The sequence below is a fragment of the Neoarius graeffei genome, chromosome 13 (genome assembly GCF_027579695.1).
Source record: "Neoarius graeffei isolate fNeoGra1 chromosome 13, fNeoGra1.pri, whole genome shotgun sequence".
In the NCBI taxonomy this organism is placed as follows: Eukaryota; Metazoa; Chordata; class Actinopteri; order Siluriformes; family Ariidae; genus Neoarius; species Neoarius graeffei.
In genome coordinates, this window is record NC_083581.1 from 37,659,324 (window position 1) to 37,681,501 (window position 22,178).

Sequence of the window (22,178 nt, forward strand, 5' to 3'; positions counted from 1 at the left end):
GAGAATGCACATTCACCTGTTCATACGTCATGTTCAGGAACACACTAACGTTAATGGCACTAAAATGCCTGGAGAGACGCCCCTAGGATTGTCCGCATTGCTGATACAGACTTCTCGTGCAGTGGGAAAAAATGCACTGCTGTGTTCCATATGTAGAAGAACTATCGAGGAGATGACGGGGACAACCTCGAACTTCAATAGTCATTGGGTAAGACTCCACCCAGAGAAGTAAGTGACACGCTGTGTTCATTGCCCTCTTGATAGCGGGGCTTGCTGACCGATGAACTAGCTAGTGTTAACCCTCTCTCATGTTATTTGCCGTGTTGATAGTGGGCGGGGCTTGCTGAGCGATGAACAAGCTTTTTATCTGTAGCCTATTAACTAAACTGGAGCAGTCAAGCAGTAATGTTAGTCCAACACGGTAGGAGAGACGCTTTTACATAAAGGCAGCAACAGGCACCGTCAAACGGTGCGGTTGGAGCCTTGTTCATGGATTTGACTTGGACTCGACTCGGATCTATAGTGGGCACGACTTAGACTCGACTTGAAATTTTCTTTAATGACTTGGACTTGACTCGGTCTTGAACACTGGGGACTCGAGACTGGACTCGGACTCGAGGTTTAGTGACTCGACTACAACACTGTCTTGAAATGAATACATTAAAAAAAACCAAACAGCTTGTCATGTTATGAAGAAACTGGAACTTTCCCATGTTGGAGATCTGTTACAAACTGTCAGTTACAAATACTAACACTGTAGACTCCATCCCTAAATGTTAAATTAATATCTCCTTACAGAATGTTTTCTTATACAGGAATTACTTTCGGAAATGAATCGACACCTTCTGACCAATCAGAATGGAGAATTCGTGGAATAAAGTGTAATGACGCTGTATCTCTAAAAATCTCTGCGAAATCCTATCCATGTATACAGAAAGATACAGGTTTTTAAGTGTAGTTTACATTTATGTCAGTAAATTGAGTCTAAGATAATTCAATTCTATTCAATAGATTTCACCTCCATGAGCCTCTGCTCTATAAACGCACATACAGAGCTTAAGGGATGGGCTCTGATTGGCTCTCGTACCCGTTTGTCAATGTCTCCATGCTGCAGCTGGACGAATCGGGCACTGATGGCGGCGATGTAGCTCTGCTGATTGGAGAAGGCTACTCGGCCCGCCCCTTTCGGGTACTTCAGTTCAGGGTCGGTGTCAATCCCGGCGTAACACACGCCACCATACAGACGGTCCATGATCATAGCCAGCTCAACTGTGGAATAAAACAAGACATTTCATACGATAGCCATGGTGAAATGCTGGAGGATCTTCGGGTTGATATTTAAATAATATTAGCTGGCGCTGAGTAGTATATCAGATGTATTCCATTCAGCTAGCATGATATTGAACGAATCGAAGATGAGTTGTATAATATAATATGTATAATATTATTATTATACATACACATTCCTTTCGAGTGTTCACCACGTCTTTCTTTTTCAAAATTCTCTCAAAAGCTTCCGTATTTAACGACGCAAACCTGGCGGCCATGTTTGTTTACAAATTGTCACAGTTGCTCGCTAGCACAGAAGTTTTACGTCTCTGACGCGTGACGTCATGTTGTCTTGACAACGATGCAATATCGTAAACCATATTCAACACTCATTCTCCATTAGGTACAGGTAGGATAAGCGACATGCGAACAATACTGCATGCTATCAAACCAAATGAATGAAACCCGTTCCAAGGGAATAGAACACGTTTTTATTCCATCAAAAAAGTGTCCTGTATGTATAATAATGCGCATTATTTTTTTCGCGGTCCGGTTTCCATCAAATCCTGTGCTCTGATTGGCTGGCGAGTGGGTCCGTATCCTACGGTACGGACCCCAGTTACGGACCCCAGTTACGGACCTCTGGTGACTCGCTCGTTCACAACAACAACAAACATAGTAGCATTTTTTGTCTTTTTTTATAAGATTTATTTAAGACTTGTGTATGGGCGCTGTGTGAGACGGCTGCCTCTCCAGTAGCTCTGTAGTTTTAGCTCTTTAAACCTCTTTTTTTCCACCTTTTTTTACTTTTCTGCTCTTCTTACGAAGACATAGTGTGTTTAACGAAATAACATGGATATATTTAACTTTAACACACAACCAGGAGCCAGTTTTCTCACTTATTCGAGAGAGGAGCTGCTGGCCCTGAAAACAATGGGACGAGCCGGGATACGACACCCCATCCCGGCCGAGCTGAGGAGGAAACCCAGGGGCTGCAAGGCTGGAGCTAAGCTAAAGGCTAGGCGAGCGGACAACCGGCGGCGCTACAAACCATCCGTTCCCTCCGTTATCATGGGGAATGTGAACTCGCTGCTGAATAAAGTCAACAAGCTTTCCGCTCTGAACAACCAGCGGATTTACCGGGAGAGCAGCTTGTTTATCTTTACGGAGACATGGCTAACACACCTTGTACCGGATGCTAATGTGGACCTGCAGGGATTCACTGCTGTGAGAGCCGACAGAGACACTAACACATGCGGGAAAAGCAAAGGTGGGGGACTAATCATTTATGTTAACAACATAAATGCCCTAAGTGACTGTTATGACATCACGGACTGGGATGTGCTGCTTAGCCCACACTGTGAGGACATAGAGGGGCTGACACACTGTCTGATGGATTACCTCAACTTCTGTGCAGACGTGGTCTCCCCCGCTAAGACTGTACGGTGTTACCCTAATAACAAGCCATGGGTAACACAAGAAGTCAAAGCTGTCCTCAACAGGAAGAAGGCCGCTTTCAGGAAGAGGGATAGGGAGGCAATGAAAGCAGCACAGCAGGAGGTAAAACGCTGCATGAGGGAAGCTAAGGACAGCTACAGGAGAAAGGTGGAGCAGAACCTGAAGGAGAACAGCATGAGGGAAGTCTGGAAAGGTGTGAAAACCATCACAGGCCACAATACAAAGACCAGAGTCGTTGATGGGACAGTGGAGAGGAACAGGAGGACAGAGGACGGGAAGGAGCAATAGCCTAGCCTAACAATAAGCAATACCGGACAACGTGCAATATAATGTGCAATATAAAGTGCAATATCTCTCCTGCCGCCACCCCCCTTCCCCCCCCCTTCTTCATATCTTATTCTTTTTATATTTGTATATGTAAATAATTTATTTTAATTTATCTAGAAGTTTTTCTCTATTTATTTTCTCTGTTTATCTGTAATGATGCTACTGGAATCTTAATTTCCCTGAGGGAACCTGCCCAAAGGGACCAATAAAGTTTTATCTAATCTAATCTAATCTAATCTAATCTAATCTAATCTAATCTAATCTAATCTAATCTAATCTAATCTATAAGATTATCAAAAATCTTGTAAATTTTTGCCAGCATTTCTCAGGAGAATAGCATTAATTTTACATTATGGATATCGATAACAACAGTGTTCACAGCGAAAGCGAGTTTACTACCCTGAGGAAGAAGAAATAAAAGAAAACATTTCAGGAGAAAGCTAAAACCTGTAATTTGCTAGCGCCGAGCAAAAACATGGCTGAATCCTGAATGACTCCTATTCATATAAATAGGGGACTACATAGGTGGCAAAATGTAGTTTTTTTCCTGCCATGGAAGTGCACTTGTATACCGAGGAGGAAGCCATTTGCATTACAGCCGTGAATGAGGATTCAAAATGGCGGCTCGGCTCGGTTTTCCCTTTCGGGCGCTCTCGTTTTCTGTTAGAATTTGGTAAAGAAAAAAATAAATATATTATTTACCAGCTTAAGGTCGGTCCGTATGGTGAAATGCCGTGACCTCGGCTTTGAATACTGACCTCGGCCCAGAGGCCTCGCTCAGTACTTTCAAGACCTCGGTCACGGTATTTCACGATACGGACCTCCCAGCTGGTAAATAACAAATATATATTGCACGACTGATAGCACAATGTTGTGTGAGTGTAAATATCTGTTTCAATAACAATTTCTACATACTATTACTTTGAAAAAATTAACACAACATATGATAACACAATAAATGAGATCAAGTATGACAATTTACTTCCTGACTTATGCCGCTTTTCCACTACAAACGCGGCTGAGTCGGGCTGAGCCGTGCCGTGCTGAGTCGAGCTAAGTGAGGCTGTTGGAGTTGCATTTCGACTACAACCGCGCTGAACTGTGCTGGCTGGAAGTGGGTGGACACATTGGGTGGAGTTAGCGAAAGTGGGTGGACATCACGTGATGTCATTAAGCAGCGCAAACAGTGACATCAGTGATCTTTTAAGCGGTAGTCTCACGACCCAAATAGTAAACAATAAACATGGAGGACATGGAGTCGTTAGTGTTGCTGGTCTTGGTGCTGTGGCTTGTTGTCACCGACAACGCCAACAGATACTGGCAAGAGCGTATAGATGAGGCGAGGCGCATAAGGCTTCAGAAATTCTCGTAATTCTCCTTCTTCCGGGTTTACGGTGTTTACAGATCCCAGCGTGCTCGCGGGGCATGTGTGGGCATGTGAGGACACTCCTCCTCACCAATCAGTGCACAGGGGAGTGTCTGCTCACGCCCCCAGCCTCACTCGGCACGGTTTGGCTCGCTTCAGCCCCACTCCAAAACCGTGCGAGTTTTAGGGGCTAAGCAGGGCTGAAGCAAGCTGAGTCGTGCTGGTTTTTGGTAGTCGAAACGTGAGCCGTGTCGGGCTGAAGTGAGCTGAAGCGAGCTGAAGTGAGCTGAAAAAGGGTAGTGGAAAAGGGCCATTAGATCACTGACAATACAGTTTATATGTATGCACCTATAAATTTGTGTTGAAAACACATTTCGGTTTGTTATCTGACAAGCCACAACTCACTGTTATTGTGAAAATGGTACAGTCTGAACACTTGGCCAATCAGATGTGTAAAACACACGTGTGCTGCAAAATGCTGAGTCATGAACAAGAAAAGCCCAAGTAACACGTAAACAAGGAAATGAAAGGAGCAGAGAGGCAAAAGCCGAGTTTCTAGCCAAAAAAACAAAAAGTGAAGAAGCACTTTTGACAGGCGAAGCTGAACTTGGCAAAGGTGAGGAGCTCGTAAATAAGACTAGCAGATAAAACTTTAGCTAGCTTAACCTTTAAGTAATGTTAGCATGCTCGCTTAACTCGGAAGAAAATAATTTTTTGAAATAACTGACTTGATCTGATTTGTGCTTTATAATCATACTGAGTGTATGACAGCAAAACAGAGCATGGCTGTTGGAAAATAGTTGTTTGAGACTCCATCTGTGTCACTAAAAGACGAATGTGCAAGAGCTTATTTGACCATGTTGGTATTAGCGCTAAGGGTGGATGAGTGGTGGTGGTGATCCTGGAGAGGGTTTTTGGAAAATTGTATCACCTTGTTCACAATTCCTAATGGCTGCCCTGCTGTAACTACCACTTCCGTGTTATATACTGTATGATACTTCATACCGAACTGTGCCACCAGGGGGCGCCGTGACACCAAAAGTTGACAAGATATCATAAATCATTTCAGCAAATCGGGGTCATTTTCCTCGAAAATGTCATACTACAGAATTATTCATAGAGTGTTTAATGATCGAACGAACAGACCTGCAGGTTCACAAAAAATTTGTATCTGCTGCATTGTGACGCAAGGAACGAGACCGAGACCTAATCCAATTTTATACAAGAAGACAAGCCGTGACACCGTACACTGTTGTGATGACAGACTATATATATCATATAGATAGATCTCTGATGAAGTGTTTCAACACCTATAGGCTACTTCTAAAATCAGGGAAAAGCCTGAAGGTGGGCGGCACGGTGGTGTAGTGGTTAGCGCTGTCGCCTCACAGCAAGAAGGTCCGGGTTCGAGCCCCGTGGCCGGCGAGGGCCTTTCTGTGTGGAGTTTGCATGTTCTCCCCGTGTCCGCGTGGGTTTCCTCCGGGAGCTCCGGTTTCCCCCACAGTCCAAAGACATGCAGGTTAGGTTAACTGGTGGCTCTAAATTGAGCGTAGGTGTGAATGTGAGTGTGAATGGTTGTCTGTGTCTATGTGTCAGCCCTGTGATGACCTGGCGACTTGTCCAGGGTGTACCCCGCCTTTCGCCCGTAGTCAGCTGGGATAGGCTCCAGCTTGCCTGCGACCCTGTAGAACAGGATAAAGTGGCTAGAGATAATGAGATGAGATGAGAAGCCTGAAGGTGTTACCTGCTCTCAGAGGACGGGGCACTCCGCCTACGAAGATGGTCTTGCGAGGGTCGAGAGGCTGCGAGCCGTCCATCACAAAATCACTGTCGCTCAGGTTCCACGGACGGATCTGAACCTGAAAGACATACCAACGTAGTTTTCCATTTTAGTCTGAATTTACTAGAAACTAATAAGCTATCAATAATAAAAGTGCATTCTATTGTTTGGAACGTTTCTTAAAATGGCTGCCAATTTGTTAACACGTGCCAACCGGATTAGACTTGTAACAGACACATTCCACTTATTATGCAGGAAGGAATCTAACATCGTTGGATTTTGAAAGACTAAGCAACACTCGTTGGCAGCTGGAGCTGAACGCAAAGTTCCTGTAATGTTATCTGATGATCCCGGTTGAGCAACACCCTGGCACTGATGGTCAATACAAATTATTCAGTTATTCAGAGAAGTGGAAAACGGAAGTCGCGGAAATAAGACACCATTTTATAAATGAAAGGGGTTATGGACTCGTGTAGTATTTTCCTGGATTACTGTTGGAGTGCTGGCATATCATAACGCTGCTTTCAAATGGTGTCATGTGTTAAGTAAGGAATAAAACAGAAAAAAAAAAAAGAGTAAAAACTCCTTTGTCCTGAAGACTCCTGCATGTCTGGGAAACTTGCAGCCAGAACTATGCCTTTTCACGTATGTGTCAATATCTTCTGATAACTCTGAGTTCGCGTGTGTTGCTGTGGCACAATGTTGATATTTCTCAAGATGGCAGGACTGACCAGAAGTATTAGTTGACAAATATAAGTACTGTGCAATTTTTGGCTTTTACCAACAACTCTGATGTAAATCTATATAAATGTTTCATGTTGAAATTGTAAAAGACTAAAAACACCCCCCCCCCCCCCCCCACACACACACACACAGATCCCTCATCTTCAGTACGTTTGCTGTTGTCTAGTTTTATATTTGCATCATTTGATATTTTTAAGTGATTATTTACACAGCTTTAATTTGAGTAATTTGGATTAAATATGGTTAATTAATTATGCATATGTGTTTTGTTTTTAGAAATATTTGCGATTTCTCATCTCATTATCTCTAGCCGCTTTATCCTGTTCTACAGGGTCACAGGCAAGCTGGAGCCTATCCCAGCTGACTACGGGCGAAAGGCGGGGTACACCCTGGACAAGTCGCCAGGTCATCACAGGGCTGACACATAGACACAGACAACCATTCACACTCACATTCACACCTACGCTCAATTTAGAGTCACCAGTTAACCTAACCTGCATGTCTTTGGACTGTGGGGGAAACCGGAGCACCCGGAGGAAACCCACGCGGACACGGGGAGAACATGCAAACTCCGCACAGAAAGGCCCTTGCCAGCCACGGGGCTCGAACCTGAACCGTCTTGCTGTGAGGCGACAGCGCTAACTACTACACCACCGTGCTGCCCGCTTGTACAGCTATACTTTTTTAACCTTTGTACAGCACTTTAACCTGCATTTTAATGGTAAATAAATAAACTATATTATTACTATTATTATTATTATTGTTGTTGTTGTTGTTGTCGTCGTTAATAGCTAGTTATGTAAATATCTAGCTTATGGTCAGCGCGTATTTCCTAGTTGCTTAGCAACATTGTTCTAGTGACCTTTAACCATTTCACCTTTCGAACAGGAAGCATTGTTCCACATTAAAAGCACAAATTTCATTTAAATCCCATTTCAAAACAGGTACAGTACATACACACCACTTACATTACATCTGCATGTAATGCGATTTTCCCTGATCTTTTTTTATTTAATGTAATTGTCCCTTTTTTAAAGGAATCTTCCAGTTCTTTCCACTAGCAAGTGGATTAGTTCAGCGTGGGGATTTATGGGAAATGACTGCTGTGATCTAATTTATATAACCAGTGCTAAACACTGTAGACATCTCCAGGTGATTGCTTAGCACAGATTAGGGACGAGTGCCAGTAAAAGTGGACGTTCAGACTCACGGGCTTGTCTTTGATGGTGGGGCTGGACACACACAGGTAAAGTTTGCCGTCCTCCTCCAAACAGGCTTCGATCAGCGCCTGCACCGAGCTCTCTTCTTGGAATAGCAGGAAGGCGTAACCTTGGAGAGAGACCAAAAATAACAACTGTCCTTCAGTAAATAGAGCTCAAACTGATGTGTGTATGAATGTGAAGGCTGAATATATACAGTACCAGTCAAAAGTTTGTACACCCCTACTCATTTGTAAGCTTTTCTGTATTTTGTATTTTCTACATTGTAGAACAGCCCTGACGACATCAAAACTATGAAATAACACATGGAACATGTATTGAATTATGCGGTTAACAAAAAAGTGTAAAACAAACAAAGAAACAAAATATGTTTCGTATTTTAGATTCTTCAAAGTATCCACCGTTCACCTTGACGTGGCTTTGCACACTATTGGCGTTCTCTTAACCAGCTCCTGGAATGCTTTTCAATTAAGAAGTGTGTCTCGTCTAAAGTTAATTAGTGACATTTCTTGCTGGATTTTCTTGCGAGTGGAATTTCTTGATAGATCAGAATTTCCGGTTTCCGTTCCTGATATTTACTTCGAGATGTGTCAAACAGCTTAGAACATGGCACCTTTTGTTTGAACACACCTGTTTGTCGAGTGATCAAAAATATTGGAACACCCGCTTGACAAGTGTTTCTTGTTACCCATGTGTGCCCTGCCAGATTGGCTGTTTAAACTATTAACAGCTCTGAATGTATTCTCTTGGGTTCAGCTTTGGGTTTTGCCTCAGAAAACTGCATTTGTTGTTAAAAAGGATAAACCAACATGAAGAGCACGGAGCTGTCTCTGGGAGAAAACCAAGTCATCTTAAAGCCAAGCTGAGAAAATAGGGAAACGCGATCAGAGCCACTGCACAAGCATTGGACACAGCCAATCCAAGGGGGGTGTTTGAAATTATCTACTAGAAAAATGCACGGTCAATGTTTATCGAACTAGCACATGGTCCGAACAATATAAACCTGTTTATAGTTAACTCTGCATTTAGTAAATCATCGATTCTTAGAAATCTGACACTGAGTACAATCTTTCATTCATTAATGAATGGCACATCATACTTTTTACCTATTTATAGTTAGATTTAATGTTGTGGAAGGGCCGCGAAACAAGTTCGTTCCTGTTATTGCTTACGGTGTAGCAGCTATAAACAGTTGTCTTCTCACTAGCCTCTCTGTTTTCTCTCTCTTCAAATGAATCAGACAAAAAAACAAACAGGATAGACTCTTCTGACCTTAAAGTTACAGCTTTATCTCTAACTGATAAATGGTTTATCTCTGACAAAGTGTCGACGCTGGAGATTCCTTCCAAAAATGTGAAATAAAACTCTCCTCACAGAAATGAGTGTGATAAACCCGTGAACTGCCTCGTAGCCAGAACTATTATTAGAGCTGCTGTTATAGAAAATTACTCTACACCTTCTAACTAATCTGGCCTGAGTTTCCCAAAAGCATCGCAGCACAAAAATCATTGTTAAATGGTAGAGCGAGCAGCACAATGAACACTCTCTCTCTTAGTTAAGATGCTCTTGGTGTTAAGAGGCTTTTGGGAAACCTACCCCAGATCAGAGAACACCTCCTGAGCCCTTAAAGGGACCTTAGCAAAGAAAGAAAGAAAACAAAACATACTAAAAGCAAGCATAAGCACGGATAGTAATCGAGAGTAATATACGGATAGTAGGTGGTGTGTACAAGGAAATAAGTGATGCGCATTTGTTAACAACATAAAAACGACATCATGCCGGTTTCTTAAAGAAAAGGAAAAGAAAATTGTGAAAACAGAAATTTTTCTCAGCACACAAGCAAATCTCTCCCTTCAGTGGCTCTGTCGAATTCAAAAGCACTATTATTATTCTCATATCTTTATTACCTTTTGGAGGAAAGTAGGACTTGCTCTCTGCCTTGTGTGGCCAATCAACCACCAGGTGACCAAAGCGCCGGAAACTGGAGGTGATTTCATCTGCATATGTACAGAAAGACAGAGAAGAAAATGGTGGGAGAAAAATTAAAAGATGGAAAGAGAATAGAATAAGTATTATGATCAGGGGTTTCATGAAGAAATGAAGACGGGGGTGGAAAGAAGGAAGTAGGGGGTGGAGCAATGCTTGGGGGAGAGTACGGGAGGGGTATTCCCCTCCCGCTGGGGGGGCCTCCCCCTGAAAATTTTCAATTAGATGCTCTCTGGTGCAATCTGATGCATTCTAGACCCCACTTTCACTGCTGATAATGACCTTTTTATTGCTATTTTATGGGTGTTTATTATCAGTTTGTGCAAGAAACTGAGTGTATGGCATAACATTTTACATTTCACCCTTCTGCACTTGCCTTTGTTTGCCTATGGATTACACTACTGTACAGTGTAGTGTCCTTTATGTTACCCTTTGGCTTGTAGTCACCCTCTGAAGTTTGCTAACCTGTTTGTAATACAACTACTGTGGTGCTTGAAAGTTAGTGAACCCTTTAGAATTTTCTATATTTCTGCATAAATAGGACCTAAAACAACATCAGATTTTCACACAAGTCCTAAAAGTAGATAAAGAGAACCCAGTTAAACAAATGAGACAAAAATATTATACTTGGTCATTTATTTATTGAGGAAAATGATCCAATATTACATATCTGTGAGGGGCAAAAGTATGTGAACCTTTGCTGCATGACCCACATTCTCGAGATTCAGTTCATGGACAGATGTCCTGACATTTTCCTTTAGAATTCGCTGGTATAATTCAGAATTCATTGTTCCATCAATGATGGCAAGCCGTCCTGGCCCAGATGCAGCAAAACAGGCCCAAACCATGATACTACCACCACCATGTTTCACAGATGGGAGAAGGTTCTTATGCTGGAATGCAGTGTTTTCCTTTCTCCAAACATAACGCTTCTCATTTAAACCAAAAAGTTCTATTTTGGTCTCATCCATCCACAAAACATTTTTCCAATAGCCTTCTGGCTTGTCCACGTGATCTTTAGCAGACTGCAGATGAGCAGTAATGTTCTTTTTGGAGAGCAGTGGCTTTTTCCTTGTAACCCTGCCACGCACACCATTGTTGTTCAGTGTTCTCCTGATGGTGGACTCATGAACATTAACATTAGCCAATGTGAGAGAGGCCTTCAGTTGGTTAGAAGTTACCCTGGGGTCCTTTGTGATCTCGCCGACTATTGCACGCCTTGCTCTTGGAGTGATCTTTGTTGGTCGACCACTCCTGGGGAGGGTAACAATGGTCTTGAATTTCCTCCATTTGTACACAATCTGTCTGACTGTGGATTGGTGGAGTCCAAACTCTTTAGAGATGGTTTTGTAACCTTTTCCAGCCTGATGAGCATCAACAACGCTTTTTCTGAGGTCCTCAGAAATCTCCATTGTTCGTGCCATGATACACTTCCACAAACATGTGTTGTGAAGCTCAGACTTTGATAGATCCCTGTTCTTTAAATAAAACAGGGTGCCCACTCACACCTGATTGTCATCCCATTGATTGAAAACACCTGACTCTAATTTCACCTTCAAATGAACTGCTCATCCTAGAGGTTCACATACTTTTGCCACTCACAGATATGTAATATTGGATCATTTTCCTCAATAAATAAATGACCAAGTATAATATTTTTGTCTCATTTGTTTAACTGGGTTCTCTTTATCTACTTTTAGGACTTGTGTGAAAATCTGATGTTGTTTTAGGTCATATTTATGCAGAAATATAGAAAATTTTAAAGGGTTCACAAACTTTCAAGCACCACTGTACAAGGTGAGTGGTGTCTGTACTTTCCTGCATGAGCCTTTAGCTAGGCAACCTCAGTACAGGAGGCTCTCTTGTTTACCGATCTCTCCTCGTTTGGCCACATATCTTGCCAAACTTGGAAAGAATCAGAAACAAGGTTGTCTGGTCTTGCTGCCTTTTCATTTTGAACTGTAGCGAATCAGAAGTGAGCTTTCTGGCACCCCAACGTTGTTGCGATGAGCAGCCAAAGCTGACGTGATTGAAGGTCAAGGCCATAAAGCTGCCGTGAGTACACAAACACAGTCAAAAGGGTAAAAGGACACAAAAATAACTATTGAGAACCATAGGAAAGGAAAGGTCTCAGAAAATAGGACATCTTCTAGCATTGTTGGTTGAGGGACTTTGAAAAGTAACCAGCGCCAAGCTGATCATAGCTGGATTTTGTGCCGGGCACCGGCCCTTAATGAAACCCGTGTTTTGATGTGAAAATAAAACTAATATCTAAAATATGCCATGACTCAAACAGAAAATAATTCAAATGTATCTACAAAACGCTCCCTACAATCACCTTCGTCTATATCAGGTGGCAGGCCGCCCACAAACACTTTCCGTGAAAACCTCTCAATGCGCTCGCCGTTCTGATGCGGATAACCAGAAGATCCCAGAACTCCAGGTACGCCCTGGTTACCATGTCCATCGTCAAGGAGCCCATCGTCTATTGGAAAGAGGGAGGAACGTCCTATAGAAGAGAAAAGAACCACTGACCATGTTTATTTTGTTTATTCATCACTCCACCTACGCCAGTGATGAAGTATGTTTACACATAAGCCCCTTTCACATCTCCCACAATCCACTGCGCGGTTGGGAGCTTTCAGTGGCCAGGCCCAGGCTGCTGATAACGCTACAAAAAGCAATATTGGCCTATATAATCAGGTTTGAGGTTCAAATATCGGACGTTCAAATATTATTACAGGTTTACAAGGTCTCACAGATTTTTTCGAGATTAATACTGCTGGAAATGACTGCACATTTACAATTTTTCATCAGTGTAAATTTGTCATCAGTTTCGATGTTCAAATATCGGATGCAAGCTGAAATGTGATGTTATTCGATTGCGTTTATATATCTAGTTACTGGTCCCATGGTATTTTTCGTCAGCACAGAACAGTCTTGTAGTCGAGTCACGAAACCGAGTCCAGTCTCGAGTCCCCAGTGTTCGAGTCCAAGTCATTAAAGAAAATTTCGAGTCGAGTCCACTCCTGATCTGAGTCGAGTCCGAGAGCAAGACTCCAACCGCACCATTTGACGGTAGCTGTTGCTGCCTTTATGTGAAACCGTTTATGCCATGCTCGTGAGAGTCCACTTGGCATGCGCTCTGTCAGGAGTGCGCCCGAGAGTCTATCTGATGCATGCGCACAAAAATTAATGTAGATATAAATATCTTATGCCAAATTATTATGGGCCTTTCTGTGTGGAGTTTGCATGTTCTCCCCATGTCTGTGTGGGTTTCCTCCGGGAGCTCCGGTTTCCCCCACAGTCCAAAGACATGCAGGTTAGGTTAACTGGTGACTCTAAATTGACCGTAGGTGTGAATGTGAGTGTGAATGGTTGTCTGTGTCTATGTGTCAGCCCTGTGATGACCTGGCGACTTGTCCAGGGTGTACCCCGCCTTTCGCCCATAGTCAGCTGGGATAGGCTCCAGCTTGCCTGCGACCCTGTAGAACAGGATAAAGCGGCTAGAGAGAATGAGATGAGATGAAATTATTATGGCGTGTTACAAAAAATAAAGAAAAAATCCCGAGTCCTTGTCTCCAGTTTACGAGTCCGAATGCAGTTAATGCACAAGTCCGAGTCCAAGTCCGAGTCATGAGTGCTCAAGTCACGAGTCCTTTAAATTAGGGCATGAGTCAGACTCGAGTACTACAAGCCTGGCACAGAAGCTTTTAATCGGTCATCCTTATATTATCCCCCATACAGCCCTTTCGCTTTCACTCTCTGTGTTGTTTACACGAAATCCATGTTCTGGCTCCTCAGCACTATAACTCTGACCAACAACCTTAACAGTGTACATTTACACTGATGACAAATTGTAAATGTGCAATCATTTCCACCAGTATTAATCTTTAAAAAAATCTATAAGACCTTATAAACCTGTAATAATATTTGAGCATCTGCTATTTCAACATCGAACCTGATTATATAGCCCAGTATTGGTTTTTGTACCATTATCAGCAGCCTGTGGCTGGCCGCCGGAAGCTCCCGACCGCGCAGTGGATTGTGGGATATGTGAAAGGGGCGAATACAAATTTACCAACACAGTATGTTTACACTGATTTAATGCTAGATGACAAAAAGGGAACACAAGCGCTGATTGGTTGAATTGTTTCCAACCACACGATCGCTGCTTGTGTAGGTAAAGCTAGGTCCTGAGGAGTGTTTAAACATGAGATTTAGTAAATCGAGCACTCTCGGTGTTGTAACTCGTGACTGAAACACAGACGTCACACATGAGAAAGCCGTGTGGCCGTTACACAGTGCAGGAAGTCGAGTTTACCTCTTCGTCTGCCGTAACTCCTTGCTGCATGTAAACAGAACAGAGTAGAAAAAGCTGTGATATGAGTTAAGCTTTACTTTCAAGGAAAAGTCAGGTGGAAAAATCAATTTCACACTTCACCCAGATGCTCGTAAGCCAAGACAGTACTTCAGAAGTACTTTAGTTCAAAATGTAACTGTTCTCAAAGGCATTAAACATAATGAGGCATGCTATTATCGGAAAATAATCCATGGCAGGGTTGTATGAATGCGATCGTTTTTTGCTACAATGATTACCAACGTATTCCGTCCTTCTGACACAACCGTTCAAAAGTTTTGGGTCACCCAGACAATTTTGTGTTTTCCATGAAAAGTCACACTTTTATAGCCTAGTAAACTAGACCCACCCGCCTAGCGGCCAAAAATATTTTTTGCCTGCGAGTGGGTCTAGCCTTGCACCATATCAACAAAACACCCCGGGCATCAAATCGTGCCCGCCAATCACAACGCAAGGTTTTTGTTTGGATTCTTTGGGCGGGCTTTTGCAGGAGTGACGACAAGGCTGCGCGACGCTGGAGAAAGCACAACAGGAAAGATGGCTACGGCTAGTGAATAGCGCTCGTTTGACTCCGCTTTGGAATCAGTTTTAGAAGAATTAGACTTGGAGTTTTCGTTGAAACATGAGCAGGAAGAGGCTCTCCGCGCATTCCTTTTCAAGAAGGACGTTTTCGCTGTTTTGCCGACCGGCTATGGCAAAAGTCTGATCTACCAGCTGGCTCCGCTCGTAGCCAAAAGGATGGGGCTAGTTTGTGCAGTACGAAGAATTAATAAACAGCTTTGAAACATTACTTTTTGATTCTTATTTTCCCGTTATTTTAAATTTAAGGGAAATTATTTCACCAAACACCACTAAATAAAAATAAAAACTCTCAAAAACAGTTTAAGCAAACACTTGAAAAACACTTGAAAAAAATAAGCGTATGTTAAGTATGTGGTACAGACTCCAAATTTGTGGTCATTATCTCCAAACTTCTTAATATCTAGAACCTGTTTATTAATTAATACGCATTTTAAAAAATTATTTATTTCAAGGCCTCCCCCACTGCTTTCTGTCGCTCTGACTACGTCACAGTCACTGTTGCGCTGATTGGTCAGAGCGTTGGCCTATACGCACAGAGACAGTTTGAAAGACAACGGGTTGTTCCTACCCACACCCTTCGGAAATGTCTACGAGCGAGGCCAGACTAAATATTCACATTTAGTCTGGCTTGCCAGGCTAACACTTTTATTTACCACCATAAGTTGTAAAATGAGGGCGGCACGGTGGTGTAGTGGTTAGCGCTGTCGCCTCACAGCAAGAAGGTCCTGGGTTCGAGCCCCGGGGCCGGCGAGGGCCTTTCTGTGTGGAGTTTGCATGTTCTCCCCGTGTCCGCGTGGGTTTCCTCCGGGTGCTCCGGTTTCCCCCACAGTCCAAAGACATGCAGGTTAGGTTAACTGGTGACTCTAAATTGACCGTAGGTGTGAATGTGAGTGTGAATGGTTGTCTGTGTCTATGTGTCAGCCCTGTGATGACCTGGCGACTTGTCCAGGGTGTACCCCGCCTTTCGCCCGTAGTCAGCTGGGATAGGCTCCAGCTTGCCTGCGACCCTGTAGAAGGATAAAGCGGCTAGAGATAATGAATGAGATGAGTTGTAAAATGAATAGAAAATATAGTCAAGACATTTTTCTGGCCATTTTGAGCATTTAATCGACCCCACAAATGTGATGCTCCAGAAACTCAATCTGCTCAAAGGAAGGTCAGTTTTATAGCTTCTCTAAAGAGCTAAACTGTTTTCAGCTGTGCTAACATGATTGTACAAGGGTTTTCTAATCATCCATTAGCCTTCTGAGGCAATGAGCAAACACATTGTACCATTAGAACACTGGAGTGAGAGTTGCTGGAAATGGGCCTCTATACACCTATGGAGATATTGCACCAAAAACCAGACATTTGCAGCTAGAATAGTCATTTACCACATTAGCAATGTATAGAGTGGATTTCTGATTAGTTTAAAGTGATCTTCACTGAAAAGAACAGTGCTTTTCTTTCAAAAATAAGGACATTTCAAAGTGACCCCAAACTTTTGAACGGTAGTGTATACCGCGACGAATTTCCCATGATTAGATTTGTTTATTAATTAACAAACAGCACGTTATCTACTTATGGTTACATCTGATGTTGAGAAACATCCACGAAGCAAGTTAGTTCCTGTTATACTGTATCTTACACAACAGCAGCTGTAAATAACCGTTTCATCACCAGATAAGACAATAAGAAAAAAATGCAGCCGGGCGTGTTACTGCAGACTGAAGCCACTTCATTGGCAGATAATGTGGAGTCCATGAAGACTCCTTCCATCCGTGTTAATAAACACTTCCTTACAGAAAACTTCACCATATCAACGCTTACATGATTTTCTTTGGTAAAAATTTTCAAGCTTTAAAACCTTGTCGTTTAAAGAAAGGGTGAGACAGAAATGCATTACCTGTTAGTCATACAGTAAACACGCCATGACTTACTGGTTTGCATTTGAGGAAAAGGGGAAATTGCACTTTGAAAACTGACTTTTCGCTCATGTTGAGTCGTAAAGTTGAGTAATTTACACATACAAGCATGAACGGGTACGCAGAATATACGCACACATACGACAACAACAACTTGCCCATATTACACTTCTGTAGACACATTTTGTCAGTATTTAAATTACAGAATGGCATATGATTGTGGATGGAAGAGCTGGGAAGATTTCAAGCTTTAGTGATTTCTCTAAATTCTTTATTTTGCATAGTGCTAGATTTTGTGACGTGAAGGTTGTGGGTTTGAATCCCGGACCCCCTAACAACTGACACTGGATTGGACTCTGCTTCAGATGGACGCTGCTTGGAACAAAATCCAAAATAATAAATCTATGCTATTTGCATTAGCCTGTCATCTTGTAGTGTGTGCTTTTTCTTTTCTGTAAATTATGTGGAGACGAATCTATGCTAATAGCATGGCATGACACATGGCTGACACGCTGGTCTTCCTTCTTCACCTTTTACTTGTCAACACACCCAGTATTTGTGGAAAGACATTTCATGTTGTTTTATTTAAAAGTTAAAAGACCGGCACTGTCACACATGTGCGCTGTGGAGCGTACATCTGACAGACTCTCGGGAGCGCTCCGGACAGCGCACGCGCCAAGCAAACTCTCGCACGTGCACCATTAATGATGCACATCTGCACAAGATTAAGGCGCAATCAGTGCACCTATATAAAGACTGTGTAAACACATGCTCAGTGCGAAGTATTGCACTACATTGCGAACACATTACCGAGTTTTATCTCCTTGATTGTTCTGGTTTTCTAATACCTGATTTCCTGTTTCCTCGTTGTCAATTCTGTCTTTGCCTGTGATACTCTGTTTGTGCCTCTCCCGACCTCTTCTCTGTTTTTGGTTTATGCTCACTGATTTGGTTTGTTTGCCTTTTGTCTCTTCTATGTAATAAGTGGCAAAGTTTGTTTGTTTGTTTTGAGCTAATGTCACCATTTCTCGACAGATTTTCACCAAATTTGGCAAGTAGGTCCGGAGATGACCCGGAATTTTGCAGATATAAACAAAATTCATGTACGGACCCCAGGGGGTCCCTGGTGGGTCCCTGGATGGTGGATGTTTGGATTTTTGGTTGTCTTGGGTTAACATCACCATTTCTTGATGGATCTTCACTAAATTTGACATGGAAGTCTGGGGGCAACCCAGAATTTTGCAAAACCCGGGCAATGCCAGGTAACCTGCTAGTTTATTAATAAAACCATCTTCTGCAATTACATCCGACTCCAAACCATACCTGACAGGCACCAGTTTGTCCATGTATTGTCCAGCATTTTTTTTTTTTTTTAATTGTGATATTTTTGATTTCATTCATTATTGGGCTAGTTCGAGTATTCCAGAAACTCTCAATCTTCTGGGATTTTCACATACTACAATTTTTAGAGTTTAGACAGAATGATATGAAAAACAAAAAACATCCAGTCAGCGACAGTTCTGTAGACAGGAAACGCCTTGTTGATGGAAGAAATCGAGCTGACAAGACGGCTCCTGTAATTCGCATAGCCACTCTTTAAAACCGTGATGAGCAGAAAAGCATCTCAAAACGCAGAACACGGTGAGGCTGGGCTACAAGATCAGATCAAATCGATTTCCATTCCTGTCAGTCAAGAACAGGGATCTGAAGCTACAGTAAGCACTGGTTCATCGAAATGTTATACTTTTACATTTAATTTTTACGACTTGACTGTAAAGCACGATACTTTTATAGATACTTTGAGCCACAACGTCTATGGAAAACACCCTATAAACAAAGTTTGTTCTTTTAATTATGATTAATTATTAATAATAATTCCTTTGTTACAATCAGAGGTGGACAGTAACAAAGTACACTTACTTGAGTACTGTGCTTAAGTACACTTTTTGAGTATCTGTACTTTACTTGAGTATTAATTTTTTTGGAAACTTCTGACTTTAACTTCACTACATTTGAAAGACAAATATCGTACTTTTTACTCCACTACATTTCTATCAAGGTCCTCGTTACTCGTTACTATGAAGCAGCTTTGAAAGTGGATGTTTTTTCTTTTCTTTTCTAAAATGTGATTGTTTTTTTGCACGTGACACTGAGACAGCCTATCAGTAATCACTAGGGTCACGTCATGACCTGCGGAAGAATATTGAGGTCTGTAAACGTTTCATTCCAAGAGAAAGCTTGCACTGAGGTTGTCTGTGCTTTTAGAGCTAGCGATAATTTTGCAATAGCTATGCAGTCTGGTGAGTCAAATGACTTTCTATGGATTTGCTCACCAAGATGCCATCGCCTTGTCCACGGCTAACATTAACACATAGCTAGTTAACTTGGACACTGTTAGTTAGCATGTAAAAACGGAGTTACGCTAACATAAATAACGTTACCTTATCTGAAGTGCTTTCAGAAATATGTTTCAGCATAATCTTGCCAAATAAACAGAATGTAGAAATCTTTCTTTTCTAGTAACGCTAGCTACCCAATATGATTTTGAGTTTGAAAAGAGTTTGCTAGCATGTCAGGTGGAGTTTCACTGACTAGCTCGCTTAACATTAAACCACCATGATTCCACAGGCAGATTCATATGTGCATGAATACATACACTTACGCGTGCGTGCGCACACACAAGAGACCTGTGAGATGGACAGTACTGTACTAGTCAGTCACAACAAATTGTTGGAATTTTTTTGTTTTGATGTCAGATGATGGTCTTACATTTTTCTGTCTTGCTGAAAGCAGTGTTGCTGTTGGGCAGTTATTAAGCTCGAGGTGTGGACGTGGGATTTAATCGGGTTGGATTGTCATTTTTATTTTCTGAGCAAGCTGCATTTACAGCTGTCTTCCTGATTAACATACACATGCATGTGTGCACACACTGCCAGAGCTGGGTCAGAACACTACCATGCTGCTTTGTGGGGGTGGACGAGTTTTACAATTTAAAAAAAAAAAAAATGACAATGGTTCTTTTTCAGTTCAGTTGTGTTTCATTTTGTAACGTTCTACCAGGTGTTTATTCTACAGGTTCTACAAGTTAGTCAGTAAATCCAGTTGGTTGCTTCAGAGGCGTTAGGTTTTGTAAGCGTTGTGGCAATAATAACACTGCATTGACAGAAAATGTACTTTTAATACTTAAGTATTTTTAAAAGCAAGTACTTCAGTACTTTAACTTAAAGGAATACGCCACCCCCAAGTGAAATTGAGTCAGTCCCTGCAGTCCCTAGAGTTGGATGAGTGAGCCAAAGCGTTTTGTAGCCGACCCAGCCATTGTCCTGATCTGGAAACGTCCCGGTTAGCTTTAGCTTAGCGTAGTCGCTGTAATCCGGCGTGTCCAGCTAGCATTGTCGTTGCAAAAGTGAATCAAATAACTCAAGATTTTTAATAATTATTTCTCATGACCTGTACATTCACATCGAGTACACATATCAATGCAAATTAACACGAAGGGATTTACTAGACCAATTTATATCTGGAACTATTTTCGGCCACAGCACAGGCAAAGCACCGCTGCAGGCGCAGAGACACCACGCAGCACCACAACTTCCGTCAATACACCAGTGTTACCAGGGAAACCAGGGTTTTCAGGTGCTGCGTGGTGTCTTTGCGCCTGCAGCGGTGCTTTGCCTGTGCTGTGGCCGAAAATAGTTCCAGACATAAATTGGTCTAGTAAATCCCTTCGTGTTAATTTGCATTGATATGTGTACTCGATGTGAATGTACAGGTCATGAGAAATAATTATAAAAAATCTTGACTTATTTAATTCACTTTGCAACGACAATGCTATCTGGACATGCCGGATTACAGCGACTACGCTAAGCTAAGCTAACCGGGACGTTTCCAGATCAGGACAATGGCTGGGTCGGCTACAAAACGCTTTGGCTCACTCATCCAACTCTAGGGACTGCAGGGACTGACTCAATTTCACTTGGGGGTGGCGGATTCCTTTAAGTAAAAATTTGACTGGACAACTTTCATTTGTATCGGAGTCACATTTGAGCAGCGGGATCTGTACTTTGACTTAAGTAATGAAGTTGGGTACTTTGTCCAACCCTGGTTACAATATAGTTAATATTAGAGAATATGATGGTCTCAGGATCTTCCAGAAAACCATCATTTGCAGCACAAGTGATAAGAGCCATATTACTGATTGAGTTTAAAGGGGACCTGAGGGCATTCATGCTTTTAAGTGTTGCTTAAAAAAATTCCACCTCACTCTCTCTCTCTCTCTCTCTCTCTCTCTCTTCCTCCAGTCAGTCATGTGAGCCGACATCATGTACCCAGTCACATGACCATGACTGAATTCTGATGATTCATGTGACCTCCTCAGTCATGTGTCGGAGTGAGTAAAACGGCATGGTGTGTGTAAAGACGGCCTGCTTTAAAGGAAAACACCTCCCTCAAACACGTTATATACAATTATATTAAATTATTTATGACTAAGCAGTGACTCTGTTCCTAATTTGTTGCTTGGTTCTGTATTCCCGTTATTCCATTGACAAGTTAGTGGTTGTGTGTCGCTCTGACGTCACAGTGGGACGTTATTATTATTAGTGCAGCTACACGACGAGCAAAGAAAACTTGATGAGAAAAACAATGTTTAAAAAATAAAACAAAAAGAAGGTTTAAACTCACGACTAATTATAAATACTGATGTGCAGGTTATTTAAGCCTTTTCCTTTTCTTCATCTTCGCTTGCCTTTGTGTTCATTTCACTTTACAAAAGAGAATGAAACACACACACACACACACACACACACACACACACACACACACACACACACACACACCTCTCATTAGGAAAGAAAGTAAGCAGCTGCTGCTGACATGAAACACGACAGTGTAAAGGACTAAAAATACAGACTGGATCCAGAGATTGGGCAGCTTAAAGCGAGTTAGTCTCAGCTGAAGCGGACGTTCTGCTTCGCATCCCAGTGCTCCTATAAATGGACAAGGATTGTTTGGCGAAACGCTACGTCTGACGAGAAAGCTGATTGGCCAGCACAGGATTTCCTTAACTGGTCACATGAAAATTTGGAAGTTCTCTGGCTTCTCTTTTTTTTTGTTGTTGTTGGGAAGACAGATCTCTGGAATGTTCCGTCTGTCTTTAAAGGAACAGTCCACCGTACTTCCA

General features: G+C 42.2%; 1 protein-coding gene across 3 annotated transcripts in view; it reads right to left on the reverse strand.

Annotated features, from left to right (window-relative positions):
- The window catches only part of cpeb2 (cytoplasmic polyadenylation element binding protein 2), a 78,301-nt gene that overhangs the window by 2,198 nt on the left and 53,925 nt on the right, over positions 1-22,178 (reverse strand). For 2 of the 3 annotated variants that reach the window (XM_060937687.1, XM_060937686.1), the window contains 5 exons: positions 12,489-12,659; positions 10,072-10,161; positions 8,155-8,273; positions 6,165-6,279; positions 1,088-1,269 (listed from right to left, as the gene is read on the reverse strand). In XM_060937687.1, coding sequence (XP_060793670.1) covers positions 1,088-1,269; positions 6,165-6,279; positions 8,155-8,273; positions 10,072-10,161; positions 12,489-12,659 — 677 coding nt within the window. Of the gene's footprint in view, positions 1-1,087; positions 1,270-6,164; positions 6,280-8,154; positions 8,274-10,071; positions 10,162-12,488; positions 12,660-14,474; positions 14,499-22,178 lie in introns of all 3 variants that reach the window. The other variant, XM_060937685.1, reaches the window with a different exon arrangement.